This window comes from Phodopus roborovskii, unplaced genomic scaffold, assembly GCF_943737965.1.
Source record: "Phodopus roborovskii unplaced genomic scaffold, PHOROB, whole genome shotgun sequence".
Lineage (NCBI taxonomy): Eukaryota > Metazoa > Chordata > Mammalia > Rodentia > Cricetidae > Phodopus > Phodopus roborovskii.
The window spans coordinates 7,139,476-7,153,593 of NW_026126433.1; the positions used below are offsets into that span (position 1 = coordinate 7,139,476).

Sequence of the window (14,118 nt, forward strand, 5' to 3'; positions counted from 1 at the left end):
CATATCCAATTCTAGGGTGAAGGCATAGCAGAGAATTCTATAGAGTTATCCCAAGCTGGATAGCTTAAGTCTAGAACCCAATATTTCTATGTAGGAAGAAAGAATAATAATTGTGATAGTATAATCATGAAAGACCTGAGAAGGAAGATAACAATACTAAGGTAGGCAGGGAGTGCAGATGGGCAGCATCCAAATGGTGCAGCAAAGGACAGAAAGAGCAGGATACCTGGACAGTCAAGTAAACTCACACAGCAACATTGATGCAACCAGTTTTGGCTAAGGCCTAGTGTATCTGACAGACCACTACAAAAGCAGGGAGGTACAAAGGCTGTCTTACCCTGACTTGGCAAGGTTAAGCAGTCTTCTATATTTTTCTCCTGCAAACATAGTAGAACAGCATGTCCAAGTCAGTAGTTGAGGAGGGGGCAGTTCTTCGCCCAAGAGGCGATTAGCTGAGGAGAGGATGGACTCCAGAAGGAGCAACATCAGGGCCCAACATATTTTCGGAAAATGCACAGTGCTCTCAGGAGCAATAGTGTCTCATGTCGATGGAGTACTAATATTAAAACATTTAAATGCTATATTCTGCAGGTCTATGAAGTGTTTGAAGATTAAGTATCTATGTCTGACTAATCTGATAGTTATAAGAAACATGGATGAAGATAATCTGTAATACTCGGGAACCTAGGTATAAAAATGGTTGAAACTTCCCTGAATAATAGCAGAGACAGTTACTTTAGCAACATAATTATGCATATGTATATATACATGTAAATCTCTAAAATAGAGGTAGAATTGAAATGTCTTGACAAGAGGTAGAACTGTATAGTGCAGAATGATAAAAATATCCTAAATTGTATCAATATACAAAATGTTTTGAACTTAAGTAAAGGTGTACATGCATAGAATATGATAAGGACATTGTGCACAAAACATCATAAACAAAGATTTTACACAATATACTAAAATATAATAAACAATATATATATATATATATATATGTAAAATATAATATACATCCAAGAAAGGAATGCAAACTTAATTTTACATAGGTTACAAAATATAAGGATCTATAACAATGTAAGTTGTATATAACTAATAATTACTAAATTGATAACAAATTTAAGGTCAATTTTGTGATAAGTATATTTCTCCTCTTGTTTAGGTATTATGTTTATATAGCACATTAAAAAATATAATGTATAATTCAGTAAAGATTATAGATAGTAACCAATAATAGTCAAAATTTATAATCATGTTAGTTAGGATTTCTAGATATACAGAGATATATTTGAGATGGATAAATATTTTACAAACCTTTAAAAGACCCACAGAATATGGCATTTAAAATGGTTTAGGGTTTTTCTTGTTAGTTAAGACACAACTGCTCCTGTCAACACCAGCTTTGTCAGAAAGGAAGGTGGACATCAAAGAAACTCCTTGTAGACTTTGCTTTCAATATGGCAAGACTAGCCATTTGGGCTTTTTCTGGACTGTGCAACTTTATGCTATATAAACTGGACATGTAGGACCCACAGAAAAGTGACTGCTGAAACAAGATGGACAGTGCTGTTTGGTTTCTGATTCATGCCAAGAGTCTGCCAGACATTCTGCAGGACACAGAGAAAAATGACTGCCAATACAGGTGGGACAGTTTGAAATTTCATGCTTTGCTGAGGAGTCTGCCAGACACACTATTGCCTAATGGAACATTACAGAAGAACTTCGAATGACTGACCAGGAAAGTTGTCTCTATCAGTTCTAGAGTTTATATATTATCCTTCTGTGGTCTTTGATGGAATTGAAGACAGTTTTGCTTATAATTTTCCTTAGTTAGAATTAAAGATAAGTTACATATAAGACTTTAGACTCACAAAGGTAGGATAGATACTGGAATATTTTCTTTAAATCTTCCTAAATGTTAATGGATTAATATTATTAACAATAGCTATTATTTGATAACTGTTTTTTTTATATATTTGTTATATGTTTTACTATGTTAAATTTAAAACCCTTCTTTTTATTTTAGACAGGAAAGAGATAATGGGAGATGTCATTCTGTAAATATGTTTCTCTTATTGGTTAATGAATAAAGTACTGTTGGCATAAAGGAAGGCAAGATGGGGGGACTCGAGACAAGGGAGATTCTGGGAGATGTAGGAGTCAAGATGTAGGGACTTCAGAGAAGAGGCCCGGATCCTCTCTCCAGTAAGACAAGACCATGTGGAAACACTTAGATTAGTAGAAATGGGTTAATATTTAAGATGGAGCTAGCCAATAAGAAATGCTAGTAACAGGCCAACAGCTTTATATCTAATACAATATTGCAGCTCTGTGTGTTATTTGGGGCTGACACAGCTGTGGGGCCAGGTTGGCAGGGAACTACATGTAACAGAGGATGAGGACAAGGATGAGGAGGAGGAGGACGAGGAGGACAAGGAGGAAGAGGACAAGAAGGAGGAGGAGAGACCAAACACTTGCAGCTTCTTGTGTTTCTACCTCCAGCCACAATATAGCTGCACCCAAGGAAATAAACTAGAACCGAGACTACCTGGACAAGCCTGTTTCTGACCCAAAGAAACTGCCAGAAAACGAAGTAATTCAGGGGATTCCATACATAGAAGTAGAAATACTCCTAATAGGATCTGGAGTCAGAATTTGAACTTTGGTTCCATAGTACATTTCGATGTCCTGTTATATTTGGTATAAATGAACACTCTTTCACATCCTTCACATGGAATTTGAAAAAAAAGTAAGAAGGAAAGCAAAAGAAAAAACTAAATTACTTCTTTAGAACAATATTCTGAAGGGCAGGAAACACTTTTGCACTAAGGCTTTTTTTTTCTTCCTTTTAAGGTTGAAATTTAAAAAAAGGAAGCAGAAAAGTAAAATTTCAGGAGTTTGTGACAGTCAGTAAAAGCTGATTGTCCAGTGACGGGGGAGATGCATGACACATCTCTGCAGTGATGATGTCATATCTTTTCAATGATGATTTCACACCTCTGCAGCAATGATGTCTCACCTCATCAGTGATGATGTCATATATCTGCCCTGATGATGTCATTGCTCTGCAGTGATGGTGTCACATCACTGCAGTAATTATGTCTCATCTCTGTACTTAGGATGGCACATCTCTACAGAGATGAGGTCACATCTCTGCAGTGATGATGCCACTTTCAACCATATTAAAGTGATGTAGTATTTAGACTGGATGGAAACTAATATTTTAAGTCAGGCAATAATTTCTGATGAGGCCAATGGGATAAGAGAATAAAATTTACTTTCGAGAGAATTTCGATTTTAGTGAGAGAAAATAAATCCCCTTCTTTTTAGTTAAAACAACTATTTGAATTCAGGCATCCCTGGAAACAAGCAAGCTTTTTGAAGATGAACTTCCAAAACAATATAGTCTTCCTCCTCGGATGCTGTGGGATCAGCATAAAGATATTTACTAAATAAGGTACTGAGAATGATTTCTTACCATCTCAGTTTTCTTATTTATAAAATATAAATCAATAACTGAGTTTTTCAACCAGAAATTATTTATACTTGTCATATATTCAACCAAGACATTTTTCTAGATCATGAAGGGCTACTTCATAAACAAACACCTGAAGTAACAATTTATCTCCTTGACATGTCTCAGGATACATCAATATTATGTGTAAAACAGACAATGCACACTCTCACATCTGTGACTACCATCAACCCATGATGCAATACCACTTGGGAAGGCAGCCATGGGGTGACACATTGGGCTTCACTTTGGAGGCTCACTCACTTTCCTCCCTTCCTTTACTTTGTGAGTGTTAGGACAGTTTGTCTTTGAGAATTTCACACATGGATACTACATCTATGTCATTTCTACATCCTCCCCCTCTAACATCTCCAGTGTTGCCACTCCCAAGTTCTTTAATCATTTTTGTTGCATGTATATTTGTATAACACACAAATATATTTATAATCTACTAAGTACATTTCATGTTGTCAATATGTACATGTGTCCCACAGCTGGCCATTTTGGATCAAACAGTCTGTGTGGGAGATCATGACCAGAGGAGACTAATTCTTCCTCTCTCACCAAGATTGCTCACTTGTAGCTCATCATGTAATTTTTAACACTGTTCTGGATGAAAGTTTCTCTATCCCTATGATGATTTAGGCACTTCCAGTCATTCTTATTAGTTTTAAGGTATACTTTGCCTCCCTGACTTGTGAACTTCAAATACTACTCTGAGTGTACACTTTAATGAAACTGTCCATTTTATAAAGTGAGATAGTGCAATTATGTTTATTATGTTTATATTATATTTCAATATGTGACTACATTTGTGTTGTTGATAGTGTACAGAAATATAAAGAATAGACTAACTACTTCTACTCTAAAATTCTTATTTATTTTGTTTTTTCAAGACAGGGTTTCTCTGTGTAATGGTACTGTCTTTTCTGGCACTCAATTTGTAGAGTTCGAACTCACTGAGATCCACTTGCCTTTGCCTCCCATGTGCTGGGATTAAAGGCATGCACCACCAGCCAGGCTTACTTTTATATATATCTTGGTAAGAGTGAAATGGGGGATAAAGAGAGAGAGAAAGCTCTCATTCAAAGGAGGTAAGAGGACAGCCTTGCAGGGGGTTCTTTTCTCCCTCCACCTTCTTTTTGCAGCAAAGTCTCTCTTATTACTGCCACTGTGCTGCATATGTCAGCTTCTGGCTTATTCTCCTGTTTCTGCCCCCAGAACTCACGTGAAAGTGAGAAAAATCTGGGCCTGTGGTTACAGATGTGAGTCACTACACACAGTATTTTCTCATGGGTTCAAGGGATCAAACCTAAGACTCCAGCAGGTCTTCCCATAAGAGATTTTATTCACTACACATCGATAACTTAATGTTACTTTTTTTTTAGTTATATTATATGCTTGTGCCTGTGTCTTTTTACTAATGAAAGTACAGTAAGCCTAGGTGTTTACATAAATCATGTCATTCGATGGAGCGACTTGTGCAGTGAATTGATGAAGATTATTTATAAACCACACAGAGAATTTGAATTAAAGGCAATTTGTTTTAGAAGATCACTTTACTATAAATAGAGCAAACATTTTAAAGGAGAATAAAAGTTTTAAGTAAATACCATTGGAAAAATGATAATAACGCTAACAGGAAGTCTATTTTTATTGAACCTTCACTATGAGGTCATCAGTTTGCATAATAATTCATTTAATTTTTCAAAACAACTGGTGGAGATGCTATTAATGCCATTACACTCATTTTACAGATGCAAAAAAAGGAAAAGAAAAATGACACCTAAGCTAAATAAAAGAAGGATCTGCAATCCAGCTCCAGTACACATCTGTCTTAGTCATTCTTCTATGCTCTGAAGAGACACCTTGACCAAGGCAACATATAAAATAAATTATTCAACTGGGGGTTTGCTTACAGTTTTTTGAGGGCTAGTCCATAATTACCATGACAGCAGGCAAGCAGGCATGAAGCTGAAGCTTGTATCTGAGCTGCAAGTTGCAGGTGAAGAAAGTGTGACCTGGACCTGGAGTGGGCCTTTGAAGTGACACACTAAGGCCATACCTGCTCCAAAGTGGCCACACTTCCTAATCCTTCCCAAACAGTTCCAATAATTGGGGACCAAGCATTCAAATATTGAGTCTATGGGGACCTTCAGGCTCAAGCCACCACAGTGTCCTTATTTTGACAGTCAGTGTAGTTAGAAGAAGCTAAGATATGTCACACATGCATTTTCTAGTGATGTGCAGTGATGCAATGGATCACACCTACAAAGAATTCTACTAAACATGACATCTAAAGACAGCTAGACTAATTCGGTATTTTCACAAAGGAAAATTTCACAAAGGAAACACAAAATCCCTTCAAAACAAAGTAAAAGTAAATGTGCTAAACTACAGCACGTATCTTTAGTTTTGAGAAAAATTTCAAATTAAAATAAAACATTTCTTATCTTACCCCTTTGCTCTGTTGTTGCTACCTTTCTTCAGTGTATCTGTCAAGGTTCTAAAATCCATCTGAATATTCACTAACACCACAACAACAGACTAAATGAAGCATGAGACTTGAGATAGATGTCTCATTTAAGAAAATGGTCACATAAAAAGAATCCAAATCCACTAATTTTGTTTAAAGATAAAAATTAATGGCTGCTTTATGTACTCATTTTATGTTATACCATAATTTTTGTTCTATAACAGAAATGCAATATTGCACTTGGAACCATCATATTTAATTCCCAAAGAGACTGCAGTTTGTCATTACAGATGGAGTGATAGCCTTGATGGTATCACTGAACTTTTGTCATGACTAACATGGAAGACTTGCTGTGTGTCAGAGAATTTTGTCATTCATCTTGTTTTTGAAAGACCAAATTTATTTGCAACCTTGAATGACATTGGCTACATGAAACAGGCTGAAATCTATCATGCCTGAGTCTTGTAAAACTGCAATTTAAAATCCTAAGTGTTGACCTGGTTTTCAGAGCCATCTTCAAAGTCAACGACTTTCAAATATTTTCTTATGAACCCAGAGATGTTTTTTAGCTGATAACAATAACTTTATGTTTTTATGCAATTTTTTTCCTGAGTACACGAGGTCACATAAAATGTACCATGTGTTCTTATTTACCTTTTAGAGAAAAGTAGAAATTAATGCCATTAAAAAGAAATATATATATGTCTTATATTTAAAAAATGTCAGGGTACAGTTGGAAAGTCAACAGATCAAGACAGTGGGGTTTAATCTTTCCTTGGATTTTTCAGCCAACATTTGAAACTATCACCTTACATTGACAGATAGCAGAACTGTATGAAAGTGTATCCAGGGAAAGCAAGACTGTTTTTGAGCTTTCTGTGTATAAAATAGGCTACATCTAAAGATGGCCTTGTAATTCCATCCATGCTATTGCACAATTCAAATTAAACAGAAAGTAATTGAACACTTTATTAACCAGGTTGGAATGTTCAGGTATACTTGTGGTGGTGGAGAGCTAGCTAGATTCTGTGATTTCCATGGCCAAGAGAGTGAATATCTTTGGAAGTCAAGCAGGCAGTTCAGTTCAGCATGACTAAGTAGCTGCTGTTGGCTCAAACTTTGGGAGTCTAACCCCAAGTGTTTTATTTTAGGCATATTTAAGCACAGCACAATTTGGTAAATATTTCCTGGTGATATGTAAGTCAGTGTCATGTGCAAGGTAAAGCAGGCATACATCTCCATGAGGAACAAAGTTAGCTAAATAAACATCACATATGACTACACTGAAACTCTCTGTAAAGTACACGTGACATCTTCCATAAAGGTAGGTTCTATATATCGAGTGAGGAAAACACACTTATGTTTAGTTTCTGGAGGAATGTCCAGTGTGGTCTCACACAGATACTGTAAAGGTCACCAGGATAGAATGCAAGTCTGCTCCCACACTTCTGAAGGTACATATTTTGTACCTTCAACAGAAGGAATAACTCTATGTGCTAACACTCCAGGTGTCCCTAGTGCTTATCTGTGAGCACAAGACATCTGGGCCTCCTACATATGTAATAATAAAAGCCAATATTCTATGTCACACAATGCACTAAATATTTTGAACATGTCATATAATCTGATTTTCATGGTAGCTTTATAAAGTACTCGCTTTTTAACATTTCCCTAACATTTTTTTTAAGATGAGAAATAGAAAATTGCATACCCACAAAACAAAACTATTTAGTCATTTCATTCAAAATTAATCACTGAGGACATTTAATCTTGTTTTCTCCTACTCTTCCAGAACATGATTAATAGATCCATGGATATGTATACTGCAACATATATAAAAGTACACACTCTTCTGCCACAGCATGATTAATAGATCCACGGATACATGTACTATAACATATGTCGGATACATGTACTATAACATATGTAAATGTACACACTCTTCTTCCAGAGAACGAATTATAGAGCCATGGATACTTGTAGTATATCCATATAACATATGCAAATAGATACACTCTTCTTCCAGAACATGATTGATTGATCCATGGATATGTGTACTGAACACATGTAAATATACATACTCTTACAGTGAAGAGATATGTGCAGATGCAAATGAAGATGCTTTAGAAAATTGTTTGTAAATGATTGGATAGGCATCCTTAATGTGAAGTAGTTAAATTTTTAATATTTCCTATTGAAATCATTTACATTTTTCCTTTTCTGTAATTAAAATTATAAAATACACTATGTATGCAATGATTCCCTATTCCAAGAATAACATAAGATACTCTTGGAACTGACTGAATTGCCACGGAGAAGCAAGAACCTCTGACTTAATATGCTCTGATATTTTTTTTTTAATTTCATCTTTGTTTTTGAAGCTTGATCATTCTGAATGGGAGATTTTAAAGTTATAAGAATGTTGGGGGTATAGTTCATTGATACACACACACACACACACACACCCAAAACTTTCTGTGGGAATATGTGAGTTTTTCTGCATATACTTTTTTCTGTTGTTTCTTTTCAACTCTAAAAAATATAAAATATATTTTGCAATATATTTAGATATTTGATGGACTGCTCAAATTTCTCCTAAACAAAAAAAGCATTAAGTTCTTTTGTGCTATTTTTATATACTAATCATTTTGACCTCAAATTACCTTTTGTTTTTTATTTTTCTACTAATTGTAATTTAATATTAATATTTTGTAAGTCACCTGAAAGTATTGAATCAGATTTGGTTTTATGTTAATTGATAGTATACATAAGGATTAAGATAAATGAATGCTCATGGAAAGGGATCACCACTGACTGTATTTTGTGAGTATCTAAAATTTATTAAGAGCTTTTGGAAATTATCTTACAAAGGTGTACTTCTTCATATTCCTTGTCATTAAAGGGCCTTGCTGTTGACTTCCCTGAGATCAGTTGTGGCTGTCTAATAAAAGATATTTTGAATAACAAAACCAATCATTTTATTCACAGAGATGTTAGGTAGAGAGCTACCCAGTGTGTAAAAAAGATGCAGGATTTTTCAGTCCTGGGCTTGGAAATGATATTCTGGGCAACTTTCCTTCAGCCTCAGATGTCCACCCAGGCTCCCCTGGAGCAACAACTTTGGGGATCCATGAGAGCATGAGGCCCAGCCTTTCAGATTAGAAGAAAGACTGGGAAGCAGTAGGAGAACAGGAACATCTGCTCCAAAGCCACGAATAAGAATATATGCTTATAAAACAAAATAAAAGGGAAAACAAATGATTTGCACATGGTAGGTCTCTTAATTTCATTTATGTAAAGGATAGGAGAGGCTGCAGAAGGTGAGGGAAATGCCATGTCTGGACAGGTGAAGTTAGGAACAGCTCCTCTAAAAGTCAAAGCAAAGCATAAGTGTACAACTAGACGCACTTAAAACTCAATGGGAGGAAATGACAAGGAAACAAACAAATGAACAAATATCAGGAGCCAGCAGGTTGCTCGGTGGATAGACAGAAATCAAGAGAGAATCTATATTTCCAGCAGAGAAAACAGGCCCATTATTTTCAATAATGATGATGGAATGGCATAGGAAAAGCTTGAAGAAGCCAATGGCCAACCTAGTGCTCTTCCATTGAGAAGAATCTTCAACATTTGGCTACAGTAAATGGGGAAGAGGCAGGTCCTGGTGAGGAGGAGTTGCAGAGGACTGTGGGATTCTTTACTTTTAGGTGAATAGGCTTGGCTCTTCGCTCATACTATATAGCTCTGTAAGATGGCTTTGCTCCAAAGAGTAGCCTTGCTACTGTAAAATGAGGAAACTGGCACATCCTTAATTAACCAATGGATCAAGGTCAGCACCAACCAAAGCTAAATCCTGTTCATGTGAAAATTACCCTTTATCCCTGTGGTATTCCTCTTCAAAAAACAAGATTCCCAACATGAAACAAGAAAGGCACCACACAGAATCATATCAAAAATTACACTACACAATATCTGATTGGTTTTACTCAAAAATTTCAAGAACATCAGAACTAAGTTTGAGGCCTAAGGAGGCACAGTATTTAAATTTGGTGTAATGATGTGGAAAGAATCCTGAGACAGAAGAGGGGTATTATTTGAGGACAGGAAATGTGACTATGTGACCATGGCCTGTTGATGCTGACTCATTAATTAAATAAATGTATCTAACTAACTTAAGATGTTTCTAATCATGAGATGTGGAGTGTGTGGGCTAAAGGTAACTTTTATTTTTTCAATTTTCTTATAATTATAAAACTCTTAAAATGAATAACCAGGTGGGATATTTCCAAACAAAGCATTAAAAAATCCCACCAAATTATAAATATGAAAATATACATTCTTGTCATTTTCAGAATGACAACATTGCATCTAGGATGATGAATGGAGGAAGAAATGGTAAGTCCCAGAAAATGTGAATAAAAGGATGAACCCAGGTTGATGCTTACATACAATAATAATATAAGGTAGACACCATTTAAAATCTGAAACCACCATAGAATTGACAATGATTTGAACATTCCAAGCCTAACAGCCACAGAAACTGCAGTGACTGTAGTTTCTGGAAGTGGTTAAACACTAATTTATATTAGCATCTAATAATGAATGCTGTGGTGTCTAGAATTACCACTAAAGTGATAAATTAATATACAGTAGACAGTTGAAAACGAGGGAAAATGGCAAACTAAAATCATAAATTTAAAGGAGGGTGCTTGTGGATAAGAATTACAGCATAATATATTGCAACTTTGTAGAAATAGGGAAATTGTAGATTTAGTTCAAAGATGTCAGTAGTCAGAGGTCAATTACAGAGTGTCATCCTATAGTTCAAAGACTAAGGTAATGGGGAACTAGAATCTATTTATGTTTGGAAAGAGCTAGAATAGATTCAAATAACACATAGAGAAATTCTCAAATGTGTGAATAATAAAGTGTAAGAGCAGACCTTAGAAAATGAAATTCATGCAAATGGTAACCAAAAGGTAATTGATATGGGTAGCAATGTCACAAAAAGTCAACTTTAGTGAGAGATGCTAGATCTAAAAAGGCACACTTTATAACAAAGGGTTATATGTGCTAGGAAAATGTGGCAAGATTAATAAAACTTCAAATTGTATGAAACAAAACTTTCAATCTTGAAAAATCCTCGAAGATGTGAATGTATGAAAAGCCTGTGTAGCAAATTCAAACTAATTAAATATACATGTTTATACATAATTGAAATGTATATATATAATTTTAAACCAATATTGAGCAAGTGTTAGAATATAAAGCAATTTAACAAATTCTGAAAAATTGAGATTTTGTTGAATATATGCTATCTCCACCATGAAACTGATCTAGCATTTCATAATAAACAAACATTGAAGTAAAAAATAAAACCAAACTATTCAGGCGATAGAAAAAATAAATAGTTCTAACTTGCTTTTGTTCCCATGAAATGTTGGTACAAGAACCTGGTGTTACAAAAAATGTGAGGGGGGCTAGAAGGGAAAAGAAAAAAATACCAGTCATATGATGAATATAAGCACAATATCATTTCAAAAGTCCCAGTTGAATCCAGAAATATATGGAAGGGGCACAATATCTTGATAAGATTTATTTTAGAGATGCAAAAATCAGTCTGTGACATTTATCAGCTTATAGAATTAATAAGAAAACCAAATAATTTTCTGTGTATATTCAGTAGTGGAAAGACATTCCACTTGTTTCTGAATCAAATATGTACAAAATGAGGATATTCTTAATCTGATCAGTTGAATCTTTATAGGTAGACTGATTGAAATATAGATTTATTTCCACTCCTATGAGTGCATGTTAAAAAATAATCCTTTCAAGGCTTGAACAGATACAGTTGATTACAAACATCTCTTTTGTTTGAGATTAATCTCTTAGACCAATATGTAAAATAACCAATATTTTAAGAGTTAAACAAATTGACAAAGTATTTGAACAAACTTTTAAACAAATGTCACCCAAATGGTCAATAATATGAAAATGTGCTTAACTGAGTAAATAACCAGGAAAATACAACTTAAGTCACAACTATATTATAAAGTCTCCAGAGAACCTGAAATAGAAACCGGACATCCCAAATACTGGAAGGAATTGGTGACATATGGTCCCCAACACACAGCTGGTTGGAGTGTAAATTAGATTAATCACTTTGGGAGACTGCTTGTTTATAACTACTAAAGTAGAATGTGTCATACTGTTAGACTCAGGGATTCCAGCTGAGATACATCATCCAGTGGAAGTACATGTGTAAATCCATGGGACGCTTGCTTATATAAGAATATTCATGTCAACATTCTTCATAGTCATCAAAACCAAGGAAATGACCAATTGTTCTTCATTTGTTAAATGGATAATTAAACATCCTGATAGATCCATAGAATACAATATTATACAGGAGCAAGAAGCCGTAAACTACAAGTTAATTCAGCACATGGATGTGTCTATAAATGGATGAGTTTTGAAAGAAGGCAGGCATAAACACACAAAAATTCACCTCCGAAGTTTGTCTGGACACATTACAAAGAAGCTGATCTGAGGTGTCCCAACATCAGAGGACCTTCAGCTACACAGAGTGCTTCTTGAACTATAGTCACACTTGGTCCCTACTGGAAGCTTGTGCTGCTAGTCTGTGGATGGGCTCAGCACCAGAGCATAGCCTTGTACACATAAGCCCTCAGCTTGAATCCTCACAATTAAAAAAGAAATGTACTCGTATATTTTATTTTTACAAAATCAAAATATATACTTGAAGGCTGTAATTTTTTCTATATGTATAACACAGTTCATTGCATAGTTCAAAAGCAAGAAAAGGCAGTTTCAAAGGTAGTATATTCAGGATGAATGCAATTAATAAAAGTCCAATCAAGATTCCCAATAGTTCATTCTGCCTGTTGCCTCCTTATTCCTGAAATACCACTTAATCCATGTTATTATAGTCACTCAGATCGGATACACAGCTCTTCCATCTTTGTTTCTATTTGGCTGCTGCTGTTCCTCACTGGTCAGTCTTCCCCGTTTCCTCTTCTGTTTCTTCCCCCAGTTCTCCCACCCTTACTTATCCTGATCCCTCATGCTCCCCCATCCCCAACTGTTCCCTCTCTCCTCATTCCTTTTAATGAGCAAGAGTCTATCAAGATAACTCTTCTGCATACACTATAAACATGCTGAACTGAACAGAAGTGTAATAATGCTACCTGGAAGGCCACTATCAAATTTGAAAACCGGTTAGAATATGTCTCAGGTGTTAGTTGGATGGGAGGAATGCATAGATTTGTGTTTTATAACTAAAAATGACTTTTAACTGTGAACTTAGAAGTAGGCACAACCAAACTCTAGTGCTATTTAATCACCAACATGTTCTGGGCCTCATCTTGAATTTCTGACTGGTAGGAAATTTCTGTATCTGTTCTACAAACTCTCTAAATCTGCAGCACTAAAAATTCCTTATTTAGCTTTTTAAAAGTACTGCTTCAGATATGAAAAATTAGGACTTGGCTATTTCTCTTAGAGTACACTAGCTCTTATTAATATGAGTCACCGGGGCAGGGTATATGTCTTACTAGGTAAAACTCTTTACCGCACAAGCTGCAATCCTGGTGCTTCTGTGTCAAGATGTGACAGAGAAGGGAGACCTCATAAACTCATAGGCCAAGTATCATAGCATACACCAATAAGAATTCTTCTCAGGTGAGGACACCTGAGGATGCCCTCTGAACTCCATCTTCATGTTGTCCCTTTTGCATGCTTGCAATTACATACAAAATCACACATATGCACATGCACACAGACACAAATAAAATAAAATGAGATGTTATTTTCCCTTCTTTAAATCTGGAAGAAGGAATGGCAGCTTCTTGTTTGATTGATTTTAGGAGAGGCATTGAAGTTTCTTTCTGTGTGTTTGCTTCAAAGAGACTGATTCTATACAACTATCCAATTGCAGATATAAACGAATGTGCTGTTGACAATGGTGGCTGTCAAGACCAATGCTGCAATACGATTGGCAGTTATTACTGCAGATGTCAAGCTGGCCAAAAGCTGGAGGAAGATGGCAAAGGATGTAAAGGTACCGGTGAAGACTGTCTGTCTACTGATAAGGAAACAGAGAACA

General features: G+C 35.5%; 1 protein-coding gene across 1 annotated transcript in view; it reads left to right on the forward strand.

Annotated features, from left to right (window-relative positions):
• Window positions 1-14,118, forward strand: part of LOC127223341 (EGF-like and EMI domain-containing protein 1) — a 650,856-nt gene that overhangs the window by 377,495 nt on the left and 259,243 nt on the right. The window contains exon 5 of the mRNA XM_051185850.1: window positions 13,951-14,073. Within this exon, the coding sequence (XP_051041807.1) occupies window positions 13,951-14,073 (123 nt within the window). The remainder of the gene's footprint in view (window positions 1-13,950; window positions 14,074-14,118) is intronic.